The following is a 23,047-nucleotide window of genomic DNA, read 5'->3' as shown; positions in this document are numbered from 1 at the left end:
GAAGTAGGAGGGGTTATGCCTGGTTGGCCTACAGTTTGCTTGTGTCCAATCCTCATGTAGGTGCCAGTATAAGGAGAAAAGAAAAACTTTTTATGTCTCTTGAAGAATGATAGACAAATATTTTTTACATTTGATTATTTGCATAGTTTATTTCATTGACTTAATTTTATTGCTGAATTATTTTTAATGGTACAACGAGAGCTACAGTCTATATTGCTGTTTAGTATGCACAGTGATGGAAGTACAAAACACATTCAATACAAATGAGACAGAATACAACGGCAAACCTGGTCAAGCAAAAAGTCAGTATTAAAAAAACAAAAACAAAGATACTATAAAAATGCCTAAATCTGTGGGTGAGAACACTGTACATCCAAACCCCATGTTACCTGCAGATGATACAGCAAACTTACTTGTGCTGGCTCCACTGGCTCTTTATCACATCTCAATCCAGGACTACCTCAGGCACTTGACTAATGAGGTAATGAAAGCTTACTACCATTCACCTTACCAGCATGGCAGACTGGTAACTAGAAGTTACTAGGCTAATTTCATGTGCATAGAAAAGTTTTTAGAAGGAAGCCATTTTGGAGAGCTCTTTGTTCATCTCTGCATATTGTTCTTTCAGCCGCTGTACTGCTTTACGCTGTTCTTCATCAACTGCCAGACGCCTTTGTTCCTGCTCTTTCAGAAATCCTTCCCACTGTGCTCGAAGTTTCTCATTCACAGGTTTCTCTGTACTGCTCTGCAAATTAAAGAGATGATATGACATCAATTATGTGCTAATGGTAAAAGGCAAAGCTCAAAAACTACAGGGTAGGCGGCAGATGTCCAGGACCTGGCTGTGCTGCTTGGCAGGGGTGTATGGAGTGAAACATTTGCTGAACATAAATGATAACCCCTTTGACAGGTGAAACATTTGTATTTGATTGTTTAAAAAGAAATATGTTTGTCAGGAGATCAATTCACAAATGTCTCCAACATATGCAATTTAAAATATACACTGTATGTATTTGAATATACTACTTGTCTTCATGCCCTACTTTTACCTGAGCAGAGAGGAAAATAGAAGAAAAAGCACATGGGCCGACTCTTTTTATCCCCCCACCCACCTCCTTTTTACAGGTTAAAATAATTTGTACTTTTGATTTAGTTATGATGGATCACTTGTCCACTTTAGGTTTCCATGATGAAGCAGGATATTATTGCAGGATTTCTCAGCTTCCTATGTGTGTCCTGGGATGAATGAACTTACATAAAATTACATCATCCCAGCACGATCAATCCTTGTTCGGAAGAGAATAAGAAGAAAGATGATGGTGCCCTGCGCGGCAATGCGGAAAGATGAGTTGGCCGGGTTTAGTTCTGCTTTCATATATTTTTTGTGCATTATTGTTGGTTTCCAGTAGATGGCCTTGTGTTCTCATGTAAAGTGCCACAAAGTCCCTTATCTCAGGTGGCAAGAGTTTGTTTTACTTCAGAGTACAGCGCCATCTAATGTGCCATCATGTTGCGGTGCTCATTGTAACATGCGTTACTTCAGTCTACTTCAATGTCACCCCAAGAGCACCATGCATTGTATTTGGTACTTCATGTCAGAAAATGTGCAGGGAGACTTTTTGGTCTTTTGTGGTAAATTTACAGGCCATTCAACTTACAGCCTGTTCAACTTAGCAGGGTACCTGAATAAGTATGCCCATGCAGGTGTGGTAATGGTACAGTAATAAAGTGGCAAATTATTTCTATATGAAAAACACTACTATTTATATTTGCAGAAATTTCTAATTATGTTCCCCAGCAGGTATGTGGCCAGATGCCACATCCCAATTGATAACACAATTATTGATCAACACGGAAGGGACTTTTAATGCACCATTCTTACACAGAAATTGCAAATGGAAGATAAAAGGGATGGCAGAATAGGGGTGGAGCCTTAGCATGCACGTACGATGCCCTCAGTTGGTGCGGGTACAAGTTTCGGACAGCAGCAGTGGAGGCCATCTCCCTAGGATGGTGGATGTCTTGGATTTTTTGTGGTTATAGAACGATTGCAGGGTGAGCCTTTGATTATTTGGTGTTGAAGTTATTTCACAGCATTATCTTCTTAGAAATGTGATACATTTTTGGAATTGAGTATGAATTATTAACACTGGGATGATGCATGGTATGACAATTGGTTGATTTTCACAATGGTTTTGCACTTTATCTTATTTTTTATTAGTAGTAATAATTGATATAGAGTATGGAACTAAAAGATATATATTGGATTTACTATTTAGGATCATTGGTATCAATAATATTTGGATTTGGTAGGGGAGGGGGGATATATATAGCTAGGGAGTTATATACATATAATACACGTGAAATCATTTATGGATATTGTAATATTTGTTTTTTATAGGAAGATGTTGGTGTGGAATAGTTTCATTTTGCAGTTGAAAAGACTCATATTGTTGCTTTTTCTGGATTGGCGTGTAACCTCCTAAGGCCACTGGCCTCTTCTTTGCTGGTTATGGATGGTCAACCTACGCCAAAATCAAAAGAACCATTCTGATCTGTTTATGATCCCACTTCGATGGTTGATGACATTTTAAATATCATTTTAAAGTACTTATTGATAAAATTTGATTTGTTGATCTTTTAACTATAGACAATTTCTGTGTAAGAATTGTGCCTTAAAAATTCCTTACCTTGTTGATCAAAAATACCATTTACATCCGGCAAAAGCAACAATCAATCAACAAGAGGACACGCTAAGATTGAAATGAACATGGTATTAACGCATACAATCTCATGCAATTGACTGCATAGCAGTAAATATGAAGTATACTATAAATATTGTACACAGCTAGTAGTATTTATAAATCTAGTGGAAGCTGAATAAAGTACATAGAAATCCAGAAACAAACATTTCATATATTGCAGCTTACTCATCCCTAGATGTGGCGACTGCATAAGTATTCTTTTTTTTTCAGGCTAAGAACATATTCAAAGCACAGGAAATACCTGTTGATTTTATGTGTCTCAAACAAGGTTATATTTCGTCTAAGCTTTCTTCTGTTTTTACATACTTCCAGCAACCTATGGTGACAATGTTACTCCCCTATGGATACAGTTAATGCAATTTCAGTCCAAAAAGTTATTTTTTTTATTATTAATAATACACAGGATTGATATAACGCCAACATAATATGCAGCGCTGTACATTAAATAGGGGTTGCAAATGACAGACAAATACAGACAGTGACACAGGAGGAAGAGGAGAAGACTCTGCCCCAAAAAGCTTACAATCTAGGAGACATTTTGATGCTAAAAGATCACTTTGGGAACCCTAAAATATTATAGAGGCATGTGTAGGTATTGGTGGTACCCGATAGCAGTTTGAAACTGTGTGAATGCGTCATTGTGCCTTTTGGTAAGGATGAGAAGAACAAATATCCCACTCTTACATGGCGAGTTAACTTAGGCCAGTTTGTGAATGAGCACTTAGTGCCACACTAAAATTTGAAAATGTCCTATAGTAAACCCTTCCTTACGGAGACGTGGTGGCTGCCACTGTTGATTCTCCCGAATTGCTAGCTACCTAGCTAATATACAGAGCCAACAGCTTTATTACTTATTAAACCACTGACCCAGAATGAGTATGTAATATCAAGGAAATATTGGTAAAGCCACAACTCTGTATTTGTCCTTTCTTCTTGGTTAGTTACTTGAACAGAAGTCAGAGTGTCAGTGATTTACCATATCAGACTGCCAAACAACTAACATTTACAGAAGAAGTTGGCACTGGCAGACTCCAGAATGCCTCAGGAAAGGCATCCCTAAAAAACATGTTTGTACTTTTTTTTGAAAATGCACACTATGTATCAAAAAGTAAGTTTATGGGGGCCCACTCAATTCATTGAGCTGCACTGCATTGTAAACTTCCACCTGCTGTAGATTTTGGACGGTAATGTAGTTGTCAAAAAACAGCAATATATCTTGTTTAGCCAAGAAACTCATGGTTAATTATTTACCTAATCTCATGATCCCTTTGTATTGAAGCACATTTCCAAAGCTGTAACTTATGACAAAAGATTGCTGTAAAGTGATATAATCAAATATTAATACAAGGAGTAGGAAGTGGTTTGCTCTGTATGCATGGCATAGAATTATGCAATCCTTTATTGGACTCTTTCGAAGGAAGGAGAGGCGCTCAGGTCCCGAAAGGTTTCAGTAAAGATTATAGATAGGACAAAATAAAAATCACCTTGAATTCTACTGTAACATTTATTATATTTCTTAAAAAATTAGCTCCAATGACACGTGTATTGGGCTTTTGTATATTTTTACAAAAAATGTAAGGCGTTACACTTCTGCATAAGGTGTAGGACATCACAGAACAGGGCCCTGTACTGAAGATTGAGGGAATGAAAGGGTTACCAGACATCCATCTAGTGCAGATTTTATTTTTGCCCAACTCCCCATTTCTGACTGATATAGATACACAGATAAGCTTAAAAAAACAAAAACTGAACACTAGGCTATTATCATAAATAGCTATTTGTGTCTTCTTAGTTAGCATTGTTGGCCATGCCCAATTTATCCAGCATAAGTCCATCTGTTAAACACACACATTTAACGTTTAGCACACATGACATGCTCACAAAATAAATACAGCCAATGTTACACACAGCACAAAGTAAAAATGCCCATTGGTTATTCTTTGTAATACAGATTTCAATATGCAGAGACTGTTAGTTCTGGGGTTTTAATAAGCCATATTTTTAGAAAACCTAAATGTCTGACTTGGTTTCTAAAAAAAGCAGGGTCTATGGATGATGCAGTCCTTTTCCAGAGTTATTTTGTGCTCTGACCTTTCTAAGCATATTGCCCTATTTTCCTGTAAACAGAGAGGCACTGTATGAGCGGGTCCTATGGGCTTTCACCACTCCAGTCTTGGCCACAGAGTGGTGACCACTGTTGATTTTTAGTGGGAGTGTATAGGTCACAGTGGTTTCCAGCTCTTGATGTGAACACAAACAAGTACGGTTTAATCTTCTTAGTGTAAAGAATAAAATATACCCATCACTTCAAGAAAGCAGTTTTGGCAGCTCCATAACACCCCTAAAAGGTTACCAAAGTAAATTTACATAAGTGAAAAAAGTAAAAGAGTTTTAATGTGTGTGAAGAGTTTTCCAAGGAATCAAGTATCTAAAATATATATTTTTCTTTTCCTTGCAAAGGCAGAGCAGCTAATAGGCAGTCCAGTGTCTAACACTAGCTTTGTGTTTTGTTCTGCTCCAAAGCATTTTATTATCTGACAGCACAAATTTCATACAGCCCTGGCTTTGTGTCAGGTGAGCAGAATTGTTTTTCTTGATCTTTTCATCTTTGAAAACCTAAGAATGAGTGGTCACAAATTGGCCCTTGTTGATTCATTTTCCCTGTTTGTGCCACAGAAAGAGACCATACACCGTTTTATATTGACCACAAACTGATTTTTTTTCTTCTTCTGTGGCCATGGGAGATTCAATTAGTGCACTTGAGGTCTTGCAGCAGGTATGGCTGGCAAACACATTTAACATAACAGTGGAATGTGTTGTGCGTTTTAGATTCAATTAATGATAGAACCCGCCAAGGAGCAGATGATTTGTTAAAAATACTTTAGTACTATTTTTTTGTTCTGATATGTAAAAACCTTGGAATTGACAGCAGGTATACTTTCTTTCATGGTGGTGTGTTACTTTTCCTACAATATGAGCCCACAAGAGGTACAGAAAGCAAATGTGTAAAGAAGCTTAGACCTACCTTAGCAGTTTTTACTCATGACAGCCATGAAATTCCAGGAAAGTGTTGTCTCCTGGGCCATGTTGTTCCTCACTGGGTAACCCCAGTGACTATATTATAGGAATATGCTATCTGACCCAAGATTAAATGTTAGATAGCAGTGGCAATTATACTGCTGACGGGGTCACTTTAGGAGCAACTCATCTATAGACCTATAATGTACACACAACTTGCTCACAAAAGCTCATATGTTCTACAGGCTGCTCAAATAAGCAAACCGTACACTTCAGTGATTCATAAGCTCCCTCAGTATGTCATGATGAAAAGTCACTCCACAAGAAGCCTGAATAGAGAACATGTCTACAGTATAAAAGAGCAACAGCTCTAACCTTTACCTTTCCACTATGAGATTTATCTATAATAAAAGTGATTTTTGTCTTTTACAAACTCGCAATAAAAGGAAATACTGGAAATCTGTGAAAAACCAAGCCCCCTAAAGTAAAGGATCCTAAAAAAACAAAAACTAAGACTTGCAAACATTGTTACTGTAAGAAAATCATTTTAATTACAAACCAAATATATAGGGGTTCATTTATACACAAAATTTGCAATGCTTGGTCATCCCGAGAAATTGCATGTACAACTCTTCTGTTATGTGAATTAACAGAGAATTTGCTTTTAGGGATTTTTTGGGTATAGGCACTGGCTGCTGCATTTCCCATTCCCAATCATTTTATTGGCATATCTATTGCTCAGTGTTTTGAATGTTAGCAATGACAAACTAATTTTTGTGCCCCAGATTTATACCAGAGTTAAAGTATTCTTCCGATTTAAGGTGAAAGTAGGAAACTCTGTTTTATATTCTAAGACAATTCTCATGGTAAGGTTAAGCGACTCCCTGTAACTCACTTTTTATAAACATGTTAAAAGTTGCTTTAGGGTGCAACACATTGTTGTTGTTTGTATTGCATTTATAATTAATATGTCTCAAAAACAAACAAAAAAAAAAATGTAAGAAAATTGTGGTTCAGAAAGCCTATATAATAGTACAAATTGCAAAATGTACAATCTTCACTGTTAGTATTCCAAGCAAGAACATTAGGAATGTGCTGTGAACAGTGTTTACCTTTGCATGTTCCTGCTGTTGCTGCTGAAGCCTGTGGATGGTATGATTGGCGGTTTCCACTGTAAGAAAGAAGAGTTGAATTGATTAATCAGCTGTTTTGTCCTCTAAAGGGAAACTGTATATACAACATTGTGTGTGACAGACAGTAAAACGTGTTCGCACCATGCTCAGGAAGTGCCCCTGGGTGATAACTGTGAAGGCCTGGTTCAGCATATTGCACCCTGCTGCTTTAAAGAAGCCAAAGCAGGAAAGAACATTAGGAGCTCATCAGTTTCCATGACTGACAGGCAATGGGAATTGCTAGTACTTTGTACATATGGAAGGAAAAGCTCAACAAATCTTAGATTGCTAACAGATGGGCAGAGAGCTCAAATATTTCCTCTATTTACATATTCCAGAACAGGCGTAAAGGCATTCAAGCCATATATTTGGGATATTATTATATTGAAGGGCAACAGGGCAGATTTTAATTTCTAAATATGTTGCCTATGCTTTTTTATTACAAAGGTGCGGGGCACCAATGTACAATATGCGCTGAGGCAGAAATAAAGCCCAGCTGTATTGGAAGTTGTGATATTTATATAAAATTGTAAACCAAAGATGTAGTAATAGTAAGTTTACACGTCTTCTTATACCACAATCTAAATATTTATATCTTTGGTAATCTAGAAGAAATGGACTGGCAATTCCTGAGAAACATGACAGAATGATCTTCTAACAATGCCACATGACCCATTTACACAACACTGAACTCTAACACGGAGTGAATCGTTCAACTTGCTGCTGGCAATACAGAAGATATGTGACAAAAATCCATAGCACATTTCTCACAGGGATTTCTATTAAATGTTGTTCTTGTGTTTGACACCACATGACATATCAAAAGCACACAATAAAAACTTTAAGGGACTGCAAAAACACCTAAAAGGAACACAAGGACTTGCTTGAATACCTTTTTCCTTTTAACATCATTTTGTACTCTAAATTTCCTAATCTTTTCCTAAACTGTTTATTCATAGATAAATCGGAAAGACAGGTTCCCCTTTACAAGAGGGTGAAAATATTTCCTCCTTACTCACCCTTTTGCCCATTTGTAAAGATTTGAAGATGTTTTTCTGCTTCTTTTGTACCATGCTCGTGAAAGGAAATGCGTTTTTGGTAAGTATACCTAGACTGTTTCCCAAGCTGTTAAACCCCCATGTTTGATATTCCAATGGACCAGTCCACAGTGTTTTTTTGATGTGTGTTTTTGTGTGTCAAAAGTGGTAAAACACCCATAAATGCTCCAAACTCCTCCAATGACATGAATGGGTCGTTTGTATGGCCATTTATAAGCGCTTAAAGTCTGTGTAGACGTAGCCTTTATAAGTTTTTTTTCTGCTTTAACTCTTAAAATATTTCGTTTTTTTTAATAGCACCTCTTTCCAGGTATAAGCGTTTATTAACAATCAAGGTAAAAATGAGGTACTTTCTAAGTAGGGAATTCGTGTTTTTTTTCTCAACATTTTGTGTTCTTTTTTAGAAAACAAAAACGCAGCAAAACACAAGGAGACCTGTAAAAAAATCTGTTCAAAATGAAATACTAGATATTTCCAGCCTCCATCATTTCAGTGTAAGAAATCAAATAAAACTGCTTAAAGGGAACTTTTGTACAATACATTTTATATTTGGATAGTGGCCCATGGGTCAATCCAAGTTCAGAACTATACAGGGTCAGTGCAGGACTAAAGAAATTCCGGTAGTTTGCTACTGTAGCTAATAGAAGAGTATTTAAGCAGCAATACACAAGACACACACCAAAAGCTTAAAAAACAACTAAAATGTTAAAATTTCCAAGGATTTAGGTAACTCATGAATATGCAATAACCCCTTCCCTCTTCACTTTCCTAGGTTTGGACTAATGCACCAATATTCCAATAATCTAGCCCGCAGCCTCCTCTGTGGTATCAGTTAGTGGACCAGCTGTAGGAACATCATCAAATACGGCCATTACCCAAATGTACTCGCTTCACTGCAAGCATTCTTAGTTTAGTGCTGGGTATATTCTCAAATTGCTGTATAGTCCTTAAAAAAAACAAAAAACCATCCCCCAGCTCTGATTCTCACATTTCACCTTGCTCTTATTAAACAACATCACACAAAGCAGCAGCACATACTTCCTACCCAAATAAAAACATTTCAGGAAGAAGGTCTGGTGGAATAGTTTGTGTAAAATTACAGCCGTGCCCAGAACCAAGGTATGAGCAGTAATAGCCTTTGGGAGAAAAGTTTGGAGACTCAATGGTTTTTGAATGCCTTGCCCCATTACCTACTCACCATAGCATAACCAAGCAAGATTTGTCTATACTTGACTTTCTACTGAGAAGTTAACACCCTGCTATTCTATCCCTCCTGTCTAAATTGGTCTCTGGCTTCAGTATTTCAAGACACTGATATAAAACAAGCATGCAAGGGAGGATAGGAGGAACAAAGACAGAATTCTTGAACAGCATAGTTGTTGAAACAATGGCTCAGGGTACTGAACCGTTCACATTAACCCTTACTGAAGTCACAGTTTAGAAACACAGATAGTCCACAGATAAAAAAAAAAAGACAACATTAAATCTTTCTAAAGTGAGACTTAACACCCCCTTACAATGCTGCCACCAGAATGAGTGCCTATTGCATTCTATTTTCTGCCCCCTTATGAGAAGGCAAATCTCCCTGGCAAGGACACAGACAGCAATAAAATCATGACAAGATAGACTTTGTCTACTCTGATGCAGAAAATCCATAATCTTTCCTGACAGCTTTAATAGGAAATCATTTCATCAAAAAACTGAACTATGCACCAAATCAGGTCGGAATTTCTGATACACATACTTCTTTTTGGCTGCAGACGTAGGCTAAAGACACACAGACAACTCCAATGATAGGAGTTTATATATTTTTCTCATGACAGCCTTCTTCATCTGAAACATATGAAACATAGCAGCTTGCTGTACAGCCCTCCAGGAAGATACAGGTGCATAAACAGGCTCTTCACATAGACAGAACGCTTTCTCTGGATAAGAGTGCTAACACACAGAAAAAGCAGAAAAGTTCCCAGCTACTTCACAAGTGTGAAAACTTTGCCAGGGGCCAGATTTAAAACCACAACAGGACCAAATTTTACATAGCTCAGGGATATTTTGCCAACTTGTGTCACTTTCTTCTCTATTTGGCAAGAGCCAAGCTTTCATGGAAAAAAAAGTTTTTTTTTGCCTTTTTCCACATGTGCAGTATATTTTGATTGACCCCAAAAATGCAAGTCTATGCAGAAACAATTAATACTTTACAGCATGTTGGATTGTACATCATACAGAACAGAAATTAAATACCTTGGCTTTCTCTATTAACAGGCATTAGGCCACCTTTGCAATGGAGTTGACCCCATTTTGAATTCTTGATCCCCCACAGACACAGGTGGTTTTAAACTGGATGCCATTCATCTTTTCCCATCCTAAATAAACAGCAGCTTTGAAGTATTTGTGGCTTAATTAACAGCATGTTCAATATTCCACAACTTTTCACTGGACTACTGTGGGAATGAAATCGTATTTTAATTACAAGACTGCCAGCAAGAAAGTTGGAGCACAGTCCCTGAAGAATAAAATTTCTATGCAAATGAATTTGATTAAAACAGACAATTAACTCTTTTATCATTTGTTATTTTCTGAGTATCTTGTAAAGTTAAATTTTCCTAAAACTCAAAGTTTTATATTATGGTGGTGAGTGAGGACAACCTAGGGAATGCAGAGCAGGCGGAGGGTTCTCATCACCCACCCGGAATCTTGCTGGAAGGATCGTGACTTCACAAATCTACAATGCAGAAGCCAGTGGTAAAGATTTATGAAGTATATAAACTTTTTCTTAATTTTTACATTTTTGAAGTAACATAAGAGTCATTTTACAGGGGAAAGAGGGTTTGGCTAGGTACACACGTGCGATGGTTTTCATTTGATAATGGCTCAGGGACGATATCAGACGCGAATCTGGCGTGTGTACAGCGCTCGTTGCCCATCGTCTGAACGATTGTCCTGGCGGATCCATGGACAACGAACAACTGTAAAAGAAGTGAAGGGGAGGGGAGGGAGCGCAGCGGGGCGCCGTTCTGTCATTCTCCCCCTCCCCCATAGAGCTAAATGGTGCTGTATGTACAGCACTCGTTCATGCATCGTGCAGTCTTTTGCTGTTAGAAAGGATTGTGAACAAAAAAAAAAAAAAAAGTACGCCAGAGGTTTGAACCCATGTCTACTCTATCCAAAAACAACAAAAAGATGGCTTTGGTTTAAGATATATTTAAAATAAACACTCCAATTATTAATGGTAAAAAAAGATAAAATAACTATAATTTAAATGGCTAAATAAGGGCAATTGCATTTTAGAAACACATATATAAAGACCTGCTATGCTGCAAAAAATGTTTAAACAGGAAGAACATTTAAGCAAAGATTGTGTAAAAGTAACTGCACATTGACACTGGCAGAAAAAATGAAACATATTAAAGGTCTACCTGTTGTTTTAAGCTTTGTAATTAACTTTGAAAAACACACTACCCCACAGCCAGAGGAGTTTGATTTCACAGAAGAGCAGAAGGGTTTGTTTTAACAGGAAAACCAAGTACATGACCTGCTCTTATAAAACCTCTGATGCAGACAGGCTGTACTACAGGGTGCAATCCTTCTACACAGTGATCCTTACAATGGACAGATCAGCAGAAATGGAACATTTAATATGCAAAGGCTGAAACACAAGCCAGTGAGTCGGGGCTATGATGTAGGGCTCCAATGATGACCTGCTGCCATCTGCTGAATCAGTTCATCGTTTTACAACATTTTCTGGAAATTATATCTAAGTATACTTGTATACCAAATGTCCATGCAAGAACAGAAAACAACACTGCCTGCTGTTTTGGACTCTCCATCACAAGCTGTAAAACTCTGAACCTGAAGAACATACTGAAGCTAAAACACATTAATGTGAAGTTCAGTGTTCCTGGACTCTGCCGTGCATTTTCCAGGAGACTGCCAGGTGCTCCTCATTTCCATTGCCTGACCTCCCCCATCCCTACAGGACCCTAGCAGTACCATGCTTGGAATTAATCATAGGAAGAACAATATTATAATAGAAAGAACAATATGCATTGACGTACAAGTCTTCTGCACCAATCCCAGCTGGTTTTGAATTGTATCCATACACTTAGGAAGAATGACATCGCTGCTTTCAGAAATGCTGTTTTTCACATTTTCCAGGACTCGCTGTTCTCTATATCCTCGCTTTTCCTACAGAAAAAAAAGGAATGAGTTATGGGCTGCGCAAGTTACAAATATTATACAATTTACATATTTGGGTGTCAACCTTTTACCCTAACCAGTTGCAACTAATGCCGCAAATATAATTATTCATTTATAATGACAGTGGTTTGTATAACATATTGCCATCTCACAATCATCGGCAATCCAAGCCATTCAGTGTTTGTCACTAACAGAAATTGTTTCCTTTACCTTTATGATTAGATAGACTAAAGGAGTACAATATAAAGGATGCACAGTCTGATTCACACATTTGTCCACTTAAAATACATACAATTTTAAAGGATTCCCTATGTATTCCATATATATAAATATATATATATATATTATTCATTAAAGTTAAACTCCCTTTAATATGTGCTGATGAAAAAATCTTGCTTGATTTTAAACGTTAATGGTGAAAATTGGAATTGGAATTCTCCTATTAGGTTACATAGGATGGAAAACAGTGAATCCTTAAATTCATTAGCCATATGCTGTAAAATAGGTATACAAATTTGTGAATATCCAGCAAATATTGACTTGATTTGTGGATGGTGCTAGGTCCATGTAGAAGGCAAGAGAGTTGATTGGAGATTGGAGATCTATCTATGCAACTCAAAAGCTGCAAGCAGAGAACAGTCTGACAACTCCCACCAAAAGCTCTCTTGCCTTCCACACAACGCCTGGGACCATCCATTATGATGGGAGAACAAGCTCGCAGAACTGCAGTTCTCAAGATCAGTAACTATCCATTCATATAAGAGCCCTGGTGAACCAGATTGTAGATTTTAAATTCTAGTGTAAGAAGAACTATTTTATGAAATGATGAGGAAGTTGACAAGATACAGGAAAAAAGATACTTGCAAGATGGAACACATTAGGAGGGCAGACACTAGAAAGCTGGAACTAAATATGGGAAAAAAGAAAAGAGGGAAGTAGAAAGCTGACAAGTATGGGGTTACTGGATAGATGTGACACAAACAATTGGGAGTACTAATATGTTCAATCCAAGGCTGGGTACACACGTGCATTGATTGTTGTTGGAAAGGATCTTTCACGATCCTTTACAGCGACTAAGGACTGCACGATGCATAAACGAGTGCTGTACATCCAGCACGGTTCTGCTCTATGGAGAGGGGAGGGGGAGAACGATGAAGTGGCACCCTGCTGCGCACTCTCCCCCTTTGCTTCCATAAGATCATTAATCGTCCATGGATCCACCAGGGCGGTCGTTCAGACGATGGGCACTGTACACACACCAGATTCTCGTCCGATATCCGCCCTGAGCCCATTATCGAATGAGAACAGGCCTTACCCTTCCACCTTTTTGACTACACAGAAACATCTTCCTCCAACCCTGGCTGGAAAAATGTTTTGGAGAACATTCCCAAAACTGCAGCACAACACTGCAGTACTGGTTTATTGCAGTACTGTTTGGGTATGTGTTGTTAAAAATGACAGAAAATGTAAACAGCATGTTTTTACTGTCAAACTAATATTTTCTCAGCAAGATCAATTAAAAAAGGAAAAAAGATAAAAAGAAAAGGTGAGGAAAAAAAGATACAGTGGACTAATAAATAAACCAAACCATTTAACTATTAAAAGCCTAAAACATATTTTTCTACTATGAGATTTTCACTAGCTAAATGCTTTTTATTAGCCATACACTGCTGCATTGCCTCCCTACTGCAAAACGCCAATTCACCAGTCACAAGTCTGCAGCAAGACTTTATACCCTTAACTGTGTTCTGTTTGGTCCCAAAATGCCTCGTGTGTAAATTGCCAGCACTAAATATATAAAGAAACAAAATACACACACATTATCTGCCAGGTCAGTAGTTTATAGATATTGTGGCCATGAATGCACAAACAGGCAAGCAGATTTGAATGAATTCTTGAGTAGAGAGATATGCGAAAAACACCTTATATAGGTAAGAACTATGGGCATGTCAGCTAAATAGAAATAAAGCAGCAAGTTACAGGGAGGGAAACAGTGGGAATCTGGAAGCAATATGCAAGGACCAAAGGATGGAGCTCAGGATTTCTTATTTCTTTGTGACCTAGTGGTAGCTGTGACTGCCAAAACCCCAACACCTATCTCAATGAACTTATCTAGGAATGGGTATTATTGCATAGCATACCAAGAAGATTTGCAAGGTTTAGATAATTTTTCAGGCACCTGTCTGGTTCAAAGGGTCCCAACCATCTCTGTATTACTGCGTGTTTATTTTCCTGCAGCCAGTAATTACAATGTACACATCACTCACTGTATGACTCACAAAACTCCTGTCTACAATTCTGAACTGCTTTCTCCTAATGGCATACACACACAGGAATGTATCAACTTTTAGACAAAGACACAATCTGAATTTGCCTTTTTCTGTAACCAGGGAATTGGAGTGCCCTAATTGCCTAAGAATAGGAGATGAAATATATGGGCTGATGTAAGGTAAATCATCAGAGCAGGTTCATAACGTGCTATTCATCAGGACATTGATCTCACACTCTGGAGTGAAGCACATAACAGAAAATGAGTTCTGCAGGCCTGGAAAATGGTTCAAAAGAATCCCCACTACAAAGAATAAGAGCATTTTAATAAACCCTTGGTGGAATGAAAGACAGACACAGCTGAACACTGGAAGATATTAGCTCACAACAGCACCTCGCACAAGCGGCTCAAAGGACATCTGTTTGGAACATGTGTTTGTCGTGTCTGCTATGCATGACCCGCCTTTGTGAGGTGAACATTAAAGCCCACATATAGAAAAAGCCACACCAACCAGATAAAACACAAAATGTACTAAAAACATAGTTGTCTACCGCCACCTAGTGCTGAAACGTGCAGAATGCAACTTCTAAAACATTTCCAAGCTTATTTTATATTGGGGGTTAAGGGGGAAGATAGAGTTACATAAAATGTACCTTATTCTTTTATCAGTAAAATTAAAACTCATATGTAAATGAATATTAATTGAAAAAAAAAAAGTTAAGACTGAACAGTCAGTGCTGCACCCTACACAAACCATCTTTTACTAAAAGCGACGGCACGGTCTAGCTGGATTGATGACAAGTGCAGACAGTGTAGTTAGGATGAGGTGACGCACTGTCTGCTTGTTACAAGATATCTAATTAGAGGGGATAACTGTCTTCATATATCTCTGGCGCAAATGTTACAGCAGATTTAAAACAAGTTCACTGACCCTTTTATTGAGACTGTCTAGATAACATGAGACCACAAACACTTAACTTTTGTACATTATAGCATTATTTCATGGTTTAACTAAAAGCAGAACTGAAGGTGAATCATTCAGCTGTGATATATAAAAGTTATAAGGAAAAATGATGGTATTTCCTCAATCAAAAAGCTTAAATACCTTCATCTACTAGCCAGTACTATAAAGAATAGAACAGACATGACAGGCCAAAAATAGAGCTAAGCCCAAGGGGTGGAAAGAAAGTAAAGAAGAATCCCAATTACAGACAGCAGTCATGGGACAATTCACAACACTAAAGGATTTCTCGTGATAAATACATGTTGGACTTCCTAACACTTTCTGTCCTAGTGATGACAGTGAGGGCGAACCTTTATAGTGGTAACATAGACAACACTGAAACCTGACAAAGCAATGTCAAAGCAGTCTTCTCCCCAGATCCTTTTACCTGGGCGCACCACTCAGCACTTTTCAGTAACCAACCGGCTGTTTCTGAGTGGTTACTGAAGAGTTGGGTCATAATACAGGAGCTGCCACCCAGCTACAATTTTTCTTCCCACCCGGATTAAAAAAACAATTCTGGGTTGTTGAACACTGCAAAGACGTGGAACGACTTTTTAATGGTTTAGTCATACTCATAGCAGGCCTTATTTCTGAGCAATGTTGTAGTGTGTGCAGTCTATGGGTTTCTTCCAACTTTGTTGTCATACTTCAAAGGTCATTACCCTACACAGATATCATATGATTTCACAGGAAATAGGGAATCTACATCTTCAGCAAATAACATTATCACACGGTCACGAGATCTATATCTGTCTTTGAATTCTTTAATTTAGGAGCCTCCAACCATTGAGACAAACCTTGCCTCAGGCAAAAAAAATTAGACAGAATCAGTGCTGAATCGGCTACCTTGGCGTTCACTATCACACCAAAGCTAAATAAACATACACCCCCTCCAATTATGGTTTGTATGCTTTTTTTCCCACACATCAATACAAAGAAAGACTGGATGGAGCACAAGTCTTATTACTAGTCCATCCTCTGCATATTCTGAATATTCATTTTTCATTTATTTTCGTTTGGCTAAGTGGCAAAAAGAAAAAACACAGGCTATCTAATAATCGTCCTTAACACTAAAGCACACAAAGCTTTTTATACCCTCTACTGCAACCCCAAAAATATTTGCTCAAATAAATATTTACTCTAAAATGAACCTTCAATCTCTACTCGACATTAGAACCAGTTCACACCTTTGTATTTTATTGTAGTGTATGTTGTTGTTGTGACTTTCATCAAAATACATCATCCACAAAAATGTCAATGTGTACCTTAGACACATCACATGCACCACCTCAGAGATGTGAAATGGCACAAACAAACCTTCCAGTATCTGCATGGAGTTTGTATGCTCTCCCTGCGTTTGTGTGGGCTTCCACCAAGGCACTCTGGTTTTCCCCCACATCCCAAAAACATGAAGTTAGGTTTATAGGTTTCCCCTCAAAAATTGGCCTTAGACTGTATTAATGACATCGGACTATGATAGGGACATTAGATTGTGAGCCCCTTGGAAGGTCAGTTAGTGACATGACTATAGACTTTGTACAGTGCTATGTTGTATGTCAGCGCTATATAAATACAAATGAATAAAACATATACTGAGAGCTGGCAGTTATATGAACACCAGACATGTGTATGTATATATATAAAATTGCTGCAGTAAACAATGCCAATGATTCAGTCAATTTTCTTTCTTCAATCTTAGGTTTTAAAAAAAAGTGTTGCTGGAGAAACTTTGTTTATACTCAGGTCTTACTTTGCATGCCCGGAAGAAGCTGCAATTGTGGCCAGCACTTTAACAGATCAGAGTTATTGGAGTGCAGTTATTCTGTGTCCATTCGCAACATTTTCTAAAATGTACACTGAGCTGGGCTTGTGCAGTGTATAATGATGGGTATCGCAGCACACCTCTGGCTGCCAAGGAATAAATAACTTCTGCATCCGTGTGCAGGAGTTAGGTCATTCTGGCCTGGACAATCAAGATGACCGAAGATACCAAACGCAGAAGACTGGGTGAAGATGTCATCATCTGAAACAATGCATGGATAGGTTTTTTTTTTTTTTTTAAATTGTGATCAGGCAGGTAAGTTTATTTTTTTTAAAGTTTTTTTTTAAAGTTTTATTACAGACATCACCTCTTCCTTCTGCAATAAACAACCTGCCTGATTGCGCATTTTTTTAATTCATTTTAACTCCAATAAATAATTCACTGCTCCAATAAACTGCTCCCCCACTTAGCAAACAACAGAAGCAACATTGGCTCTGCTGTAACCCCTGGCGGCCTAATTATGTCAGAATTTTTATGTCAAAAGCAGTACACTGTTTTGCATGGAAATTTAATATGTTGTTTAATATTGTAGGCCTGTAATTGTTAGGAATAACTCCCAGGTATAATAAAAGTGTGAAACACAAATCATAAATTATAATATAAATAGTTATAAATAATGATTATACAAAATAAATAATAATATAATAACAAATGTAATTTAATAATTGAATCAAATCAAAAACACTAAAATCTGTTCAAACAAGGGTGCAATATTATTGTTAAATTAATATTTTTTTTAATCATTTTATTACTGTGATCAATGTGTTAAAAGCAGATAACAATGTATTCTGCTTATAATTTTCCTGTCAGGCCACACCTCACCAGCGTACTAACTGACCAGCGTACCGACGCTTTACGCATCACATTATTCAAGTCGAGGATACGATGCAGAAGTCGGTTGGGAAATGCTGAAGGTTGTTTCTGGATCGTGGGGAGCAGGTAAGATTTTTTCAAAGCTACCCCGAGTGTTTCTCAGGGTTACTGTTTTTGGTGCATAAAATTCACCCCGAGCCACACTCGGGAATACCTCCAGGGGGGTTAAAGGGTTTGTTACACACTTTACATGAAGACACAGCACCATCTACTGGTGGCCAACAAGATAATTTAGGAGCAAGTGATCTATCAATTTAAAAGTACAAAATATTTTAACACCTTTAACATTGAAAAAAAAAAAAAGGTGGGGCTATAATGGACTTAGCCGCCGTGTCATTTTATTCCCTTTTGATGAAATGTTTAAATAGCACACCCTAGATGTAGGTATTCACCATTTTTTATTGACATATATATTGGTTATGGTTTTAAATGTTATCAGCAATATACGTTTAATGTTAGACTAAAAGTGTGACCAAAGTATCTGATGGTTGTGTGCCAATGTGTATTGGGAAGAAAACATAAAAAAGCCATACTTGTAAGCAGTTTTCTCCCCAGAATTCTTTAGGCTGGGTAGGAAGAAGCTGTAGGTGGGTGGTGGCCCCTGTATTGTGACCCAACTTTTTAGTACTCACCCAAAAACATGCGGGTGTCGCACCCGGCTATAAGGGGCTGGGGAGAATTCTGCTTGTAAGTATGGAAATCACATTGCCATGACATATTGTCCTAATGATAGAACAATGCTGCCACCTAATGTGCACATATGGAACTGCACACCACACATCATCTTCAGCCTAAGAAATTCCTTCTGTAACTGTATTTGTAAAAGTAAAATAGTTAAATGACTTTCCCAAACTCTAACAGGTACACACAGGGGGAAATGTCTATACATCAAGTCAGCCTCGACCATCAACAAACGTACCTCAAACTCCTTGATGAAATACCTAGTTTCCCCATGGATGATTGGCCGGTGATCCAACAGTCTGGAATGGATCTCTCCAACATCTGTAAAATAATAACCTCAGTCATTAAGAACATACCGATAACACGGATAGGTTAGAGATTCCCCAATGATGGACCCAGGTGGGTTGGAGTGATTATATTGGGACATTTCAGAACCGTGGCGAGTGTAGTGTTCTGCTGGGGCTCAGTCATGGCTCCCATATCTCCTATTCAAGTGAATGGGAGAGGTTGGGACTATTTTTTGAATGCAGATCCCAAAAGCAACGCATGTGTGCTCAAGGATCCATGTCTCTTTTCTGCAGCCGCAGATTGATGTGAACCCTGAGAATTTAAACAGGACGTGGACACTAAAAGATGTGCTTTACTATGAGGGCCAGCACATAGTAGTGTGAGGTAAGAAGACTTCATGATAGGTAAGTGTGCATTTTATATATCTCTTACTTCCAGCCATAGGCGGATTGTCCTCACTATGGAGAAATTTCCTCTGGCTTCCGGCTGCACCTCCAGCACCGGAAGTGAGATCTTCACAAGGAGGACACAGCAATAGGAACCTGACAGAACATATTAACCCTTTCACACCCTGTTGCTTTTACATTATGTATTATTGTATTGGGTGGGCGAAGGACCGGACACCTCTCACACGGACATAAAACCTCTACCCCCGGTCATATAATGCCCCCAGCGCTGTGTCATACCCTTAATGATAAGTTGTGTTGCTGGTCCCACAGAATGGACGTTGTCCCGGAGTTTGGGGCTCGCTATGACAGGGGAGGCAGCGCTCATCTTCCTGGAGGAGACAGCTGACTATCACGTGACATGACTCCTGTGACCGACCCTCAGGACCAGCGAGCACTCTCACTTCACTGTTTACGGGATCTCCTCCAGCTGCCAGGACTGTAAAACACAGCTCGTGATTGGATACGTGCTGGAGGAGGGTCTAGACACTCGCTCCATGTGATTGGTGGGTTGACTTGTCACTCCTCCTCTTTCAGGAAGTGCTGTGTTCTATGGGTATATATAGTAAATAGTAGTGTGGGTACTCTCATACAGCTGAGGGGGAAAGAGGTGATGCTGACTCTATAAAGACACTAAATAAATTAGTAACCCCCTGAGCTGCAAAACGTAATATTAGAGAGAAACTAAACTTAAAAGTCCCTCAAAACAAAAAAAAATAAACTTGCCTTTAATCCCTCAGGGCAGTCTATCAGTCCGGAGGTCTCTTCCATCGGGTCCTGCTTCGTCCTAGTATCCGTCCTCGTGCTGTAAGGGCACTGGGCGCGTCCTTTTATTTCTGGTTCTTTCTACGTCACCCGACCCAGGCACGAGATTGAGTGACGTAGAGGGGTAAAAAATTTGCTGATCTCACTGCGCATGCGTGACATCAGCAATTTTTTTTCCTTTTTACGAAAAGGCTCCTTCTGTGCATGCCCGAGATGCTTGGGCATGCGCAGAAGGAGCACCCAAGAGCCTCCCGGGATGTGTGATGTAGGTATCCCGGGAGGCTTTTCGCTTCAATTCAGTCTCGATCGCCTAGGCCAGAGGTCGGCAAACTCTGGCCTTTAGGCTAGATACGGCCTAGCTGGTAGTTTGTTCTTGCCTAAAGTTCCCTGGCTGATCCGGTCTAATCCCGGCCGGCAACCCGCGGCAGGGCTGGAACAGTGGCGGGCGTTAACACTTCCACAGCCGGGGTAAATAGGGAACATTTCCCCCCCTCCGTATGCATTGCAGAGGAGAGGGAATTCCCTTCAGGGGACGGTCCTGGTGGGGCGGAGCCATTAGGGCAGGACTCGAGAGAGAGTCCGGCCTAGTGTGGCCAAGTTTGCTGGCCTAGGCGATCAAGAATTAGGGGGCAGTGCGGCACCTTTTTTTTTTTTTTTTTAAAAAGGGTGTTGCACTTAAAAAAACCAAACAAACAGAATTTTTACTTGACATAAAAGGGTTGTCTACCCTTTTATGTAAAATGAAAATTGTGAGTTTATGTAGGCTTTAGTTATTCACTAAGTTTATATCTGTTGTATCATGATGTGATTTCATGACCACTGCCGTGATAAAAGCTTTCTTCACATTTACTCAGTATAGTGCAGTACATTGTATGGGACACATTATTGGATGATAGAGTACAATTCAATCTTTGCAAATGATAAATTCTACTACTTAATACTAACAAACATGCCAAATGGAACCCCCCATACATGAGAAAAGTAGTGTAGGGACATGACATCATATGTTATATAAAATGTTTTATTAACAAACATCATATTAAGGTTAAAATCAGCACAACTCATAAAGCATGTTTTCCCACCGAAAACAAAAATGAAAAACATGTCCACAGCTTATGTCAACTATTTTGACCTGAACAGAAGTCAAGTTTCATAGAAAAATCTGCTTCATCAGGTCAAAGGTATATAAAATTCATCAAGCTGTATCTGTCCATTAACTGGTCCAGGGTATCCAAAATCCGTTTACACTTCCTGCATCCTGATACTATCTTTGTAAAATCTTCTGGATAATGGGCAAGTGCCCCAATGTCAAAACATCTGTGAACCAAGTAAACCTACATCTTGTATTGAAAAGAGCAGCCACACTATATGGCACCATATGACACATGTGCCATGCAGTGTACATCCAAGATCATTCTCAACATGCTGAAATTAGAAGCAGGTGCCATGTGAAGGAGTAACCAGTGGTCACCCAATGGCTGCTGGGGATCAACACAAAACCTGGCAGACAAAACTGGAGGCAAGAGCTGTCATTGTTGGAAGAGGGCACATTAGGAGCTAAGTGTAATAATATGCAAATATGCTTTGCAGAATTCTTGCCAAAAAGTTTCCATTTCACAAAGCTCCATTTTGCAGAGTAAATGATGACCACAATTTAGTTACATTGCGCATGTCTAACAGTTTATGCACACATAGACACGTACACCAGGATGACACAGGATGACTGTCAACTCATGTCTGTGTACCTTCAAGTGTACCTGTGCTTTGCCCAAACTTGGTAAAGCAACACATTTGTTATAATGCAGCAGCATATACAGTTATACTTATTTTACACCCTCAACTCATACTTACCACTTACCTTACCCTTATACTTACCTTTCTTCCTCCCCCTCTGCCACGGTGTATCCATCCGGGGGTGTCCTGCATCAGGTCCCGCGTTGTCCCGACATTCGTTTCAAAACCGGCGCTCCGGGAGCCACCATTTTCTGCTCTTCTTACTGGTTCTTCATCCTGCATCAACCGACCTAGGGGCGAGATCGAGTGATGTAGGATGAAAATGAAAAAAATGTTTGCCAATCCCACAGCGTGAAAATTTGAGTTTGAGCAAAAAGGCTCCTTCCGTGCATGCCCGAGTTGCTTGGGCATGCGCAGAAGGAGCGCCCAAGATCCTCCGGGATGCCTGACGTAGGTATCCTAGGAGGCTTTGCGCTCCCATTCATTCTCGATCACCTAGGCGGTCGAGAATTAGGGGGAGGTGCTGCACCCTTTTTTATTTAAAAAAAGGGTGTTGCACTTCAAAAAATTTTTACTGTCCACCCTTTTATGTACAGTGAAATTTTTGAGTTTAGGTACGCTTTACCTCCCCTTGTGACAGCAATGTTTGACAATACCAGGTAAACTGATGATGAGAGCACAATGAAAATCTGGGCATTTGCTGCTCGAAAAATAGGATTAAAACAAACCTATTACTTTTTCCTCAAAGGTAAAGCAAAAGTTTCCTTTAAGGCTGTTATATTAATAACAGGACATCTCTTATATTTATATAATACTTTTAAAGCTATTGCATTGAATAGGTAAAGGTAAAACCACTTTAATTTTTTCATCTGTTTTTCTTCTAATGAGACTTTTGGACTCAACATAAAGTGAGTGAATGTCTTCCCATGTGGGGGAGTTCCCTGCCTAGACAA

General features: G+C 38.9%; 1 protein-coding gene across 1 annotated transcript; it reads right to left on the bottom strand.

The window, feature by feature from the left end:
* Positions 1-120: 120 nt before the first annotated feature.
* Positions 121-20,046, bottom strand: BLOC1S5 (biogenesis of lysosomal organelles complex 1 subunit 5). The gene is made up of 5 exons (XM_072411730.1): positions 19,836-20,046; positions 19,100-19,182; positions 12,069-12,198; positions 6,896-6,954; positions 121-745 (listed from the first exon to the last, which is right to left on the bottom strand). The coding sequence occupies exons 1-5, from the start codon at positions 19,921-19,923 to the stop codon at positions 572-574; spliced, it is 534 nt and encodes a 177-aa protein (XP_072267831.1). The 5' UTR covers positions 19,924-20,046; the 3' UTR covers positions 121-571.
* Between the last annotated feature and the right edge of the window lie 3,001 nt (positions 20,047-23,047).

Source organism: Pyxicephalus adspersus, chromosome 5 (assembly GCF_032062135.1).
Source record: "Pyxicephalus adspersus chromosome 5, UCB_Pads_2.0, whole genome shotgun sequence".
Lineage (NCBI taxonomy): Eukaryota > Metazoa > Chordata > Amphibia > Anura > Pyxicephalidae > Pyxicephalus > Pyxicephalus adspersus.
This window is presented reverse-complemented; position numbering and strand designations above follow the sequence as displayed.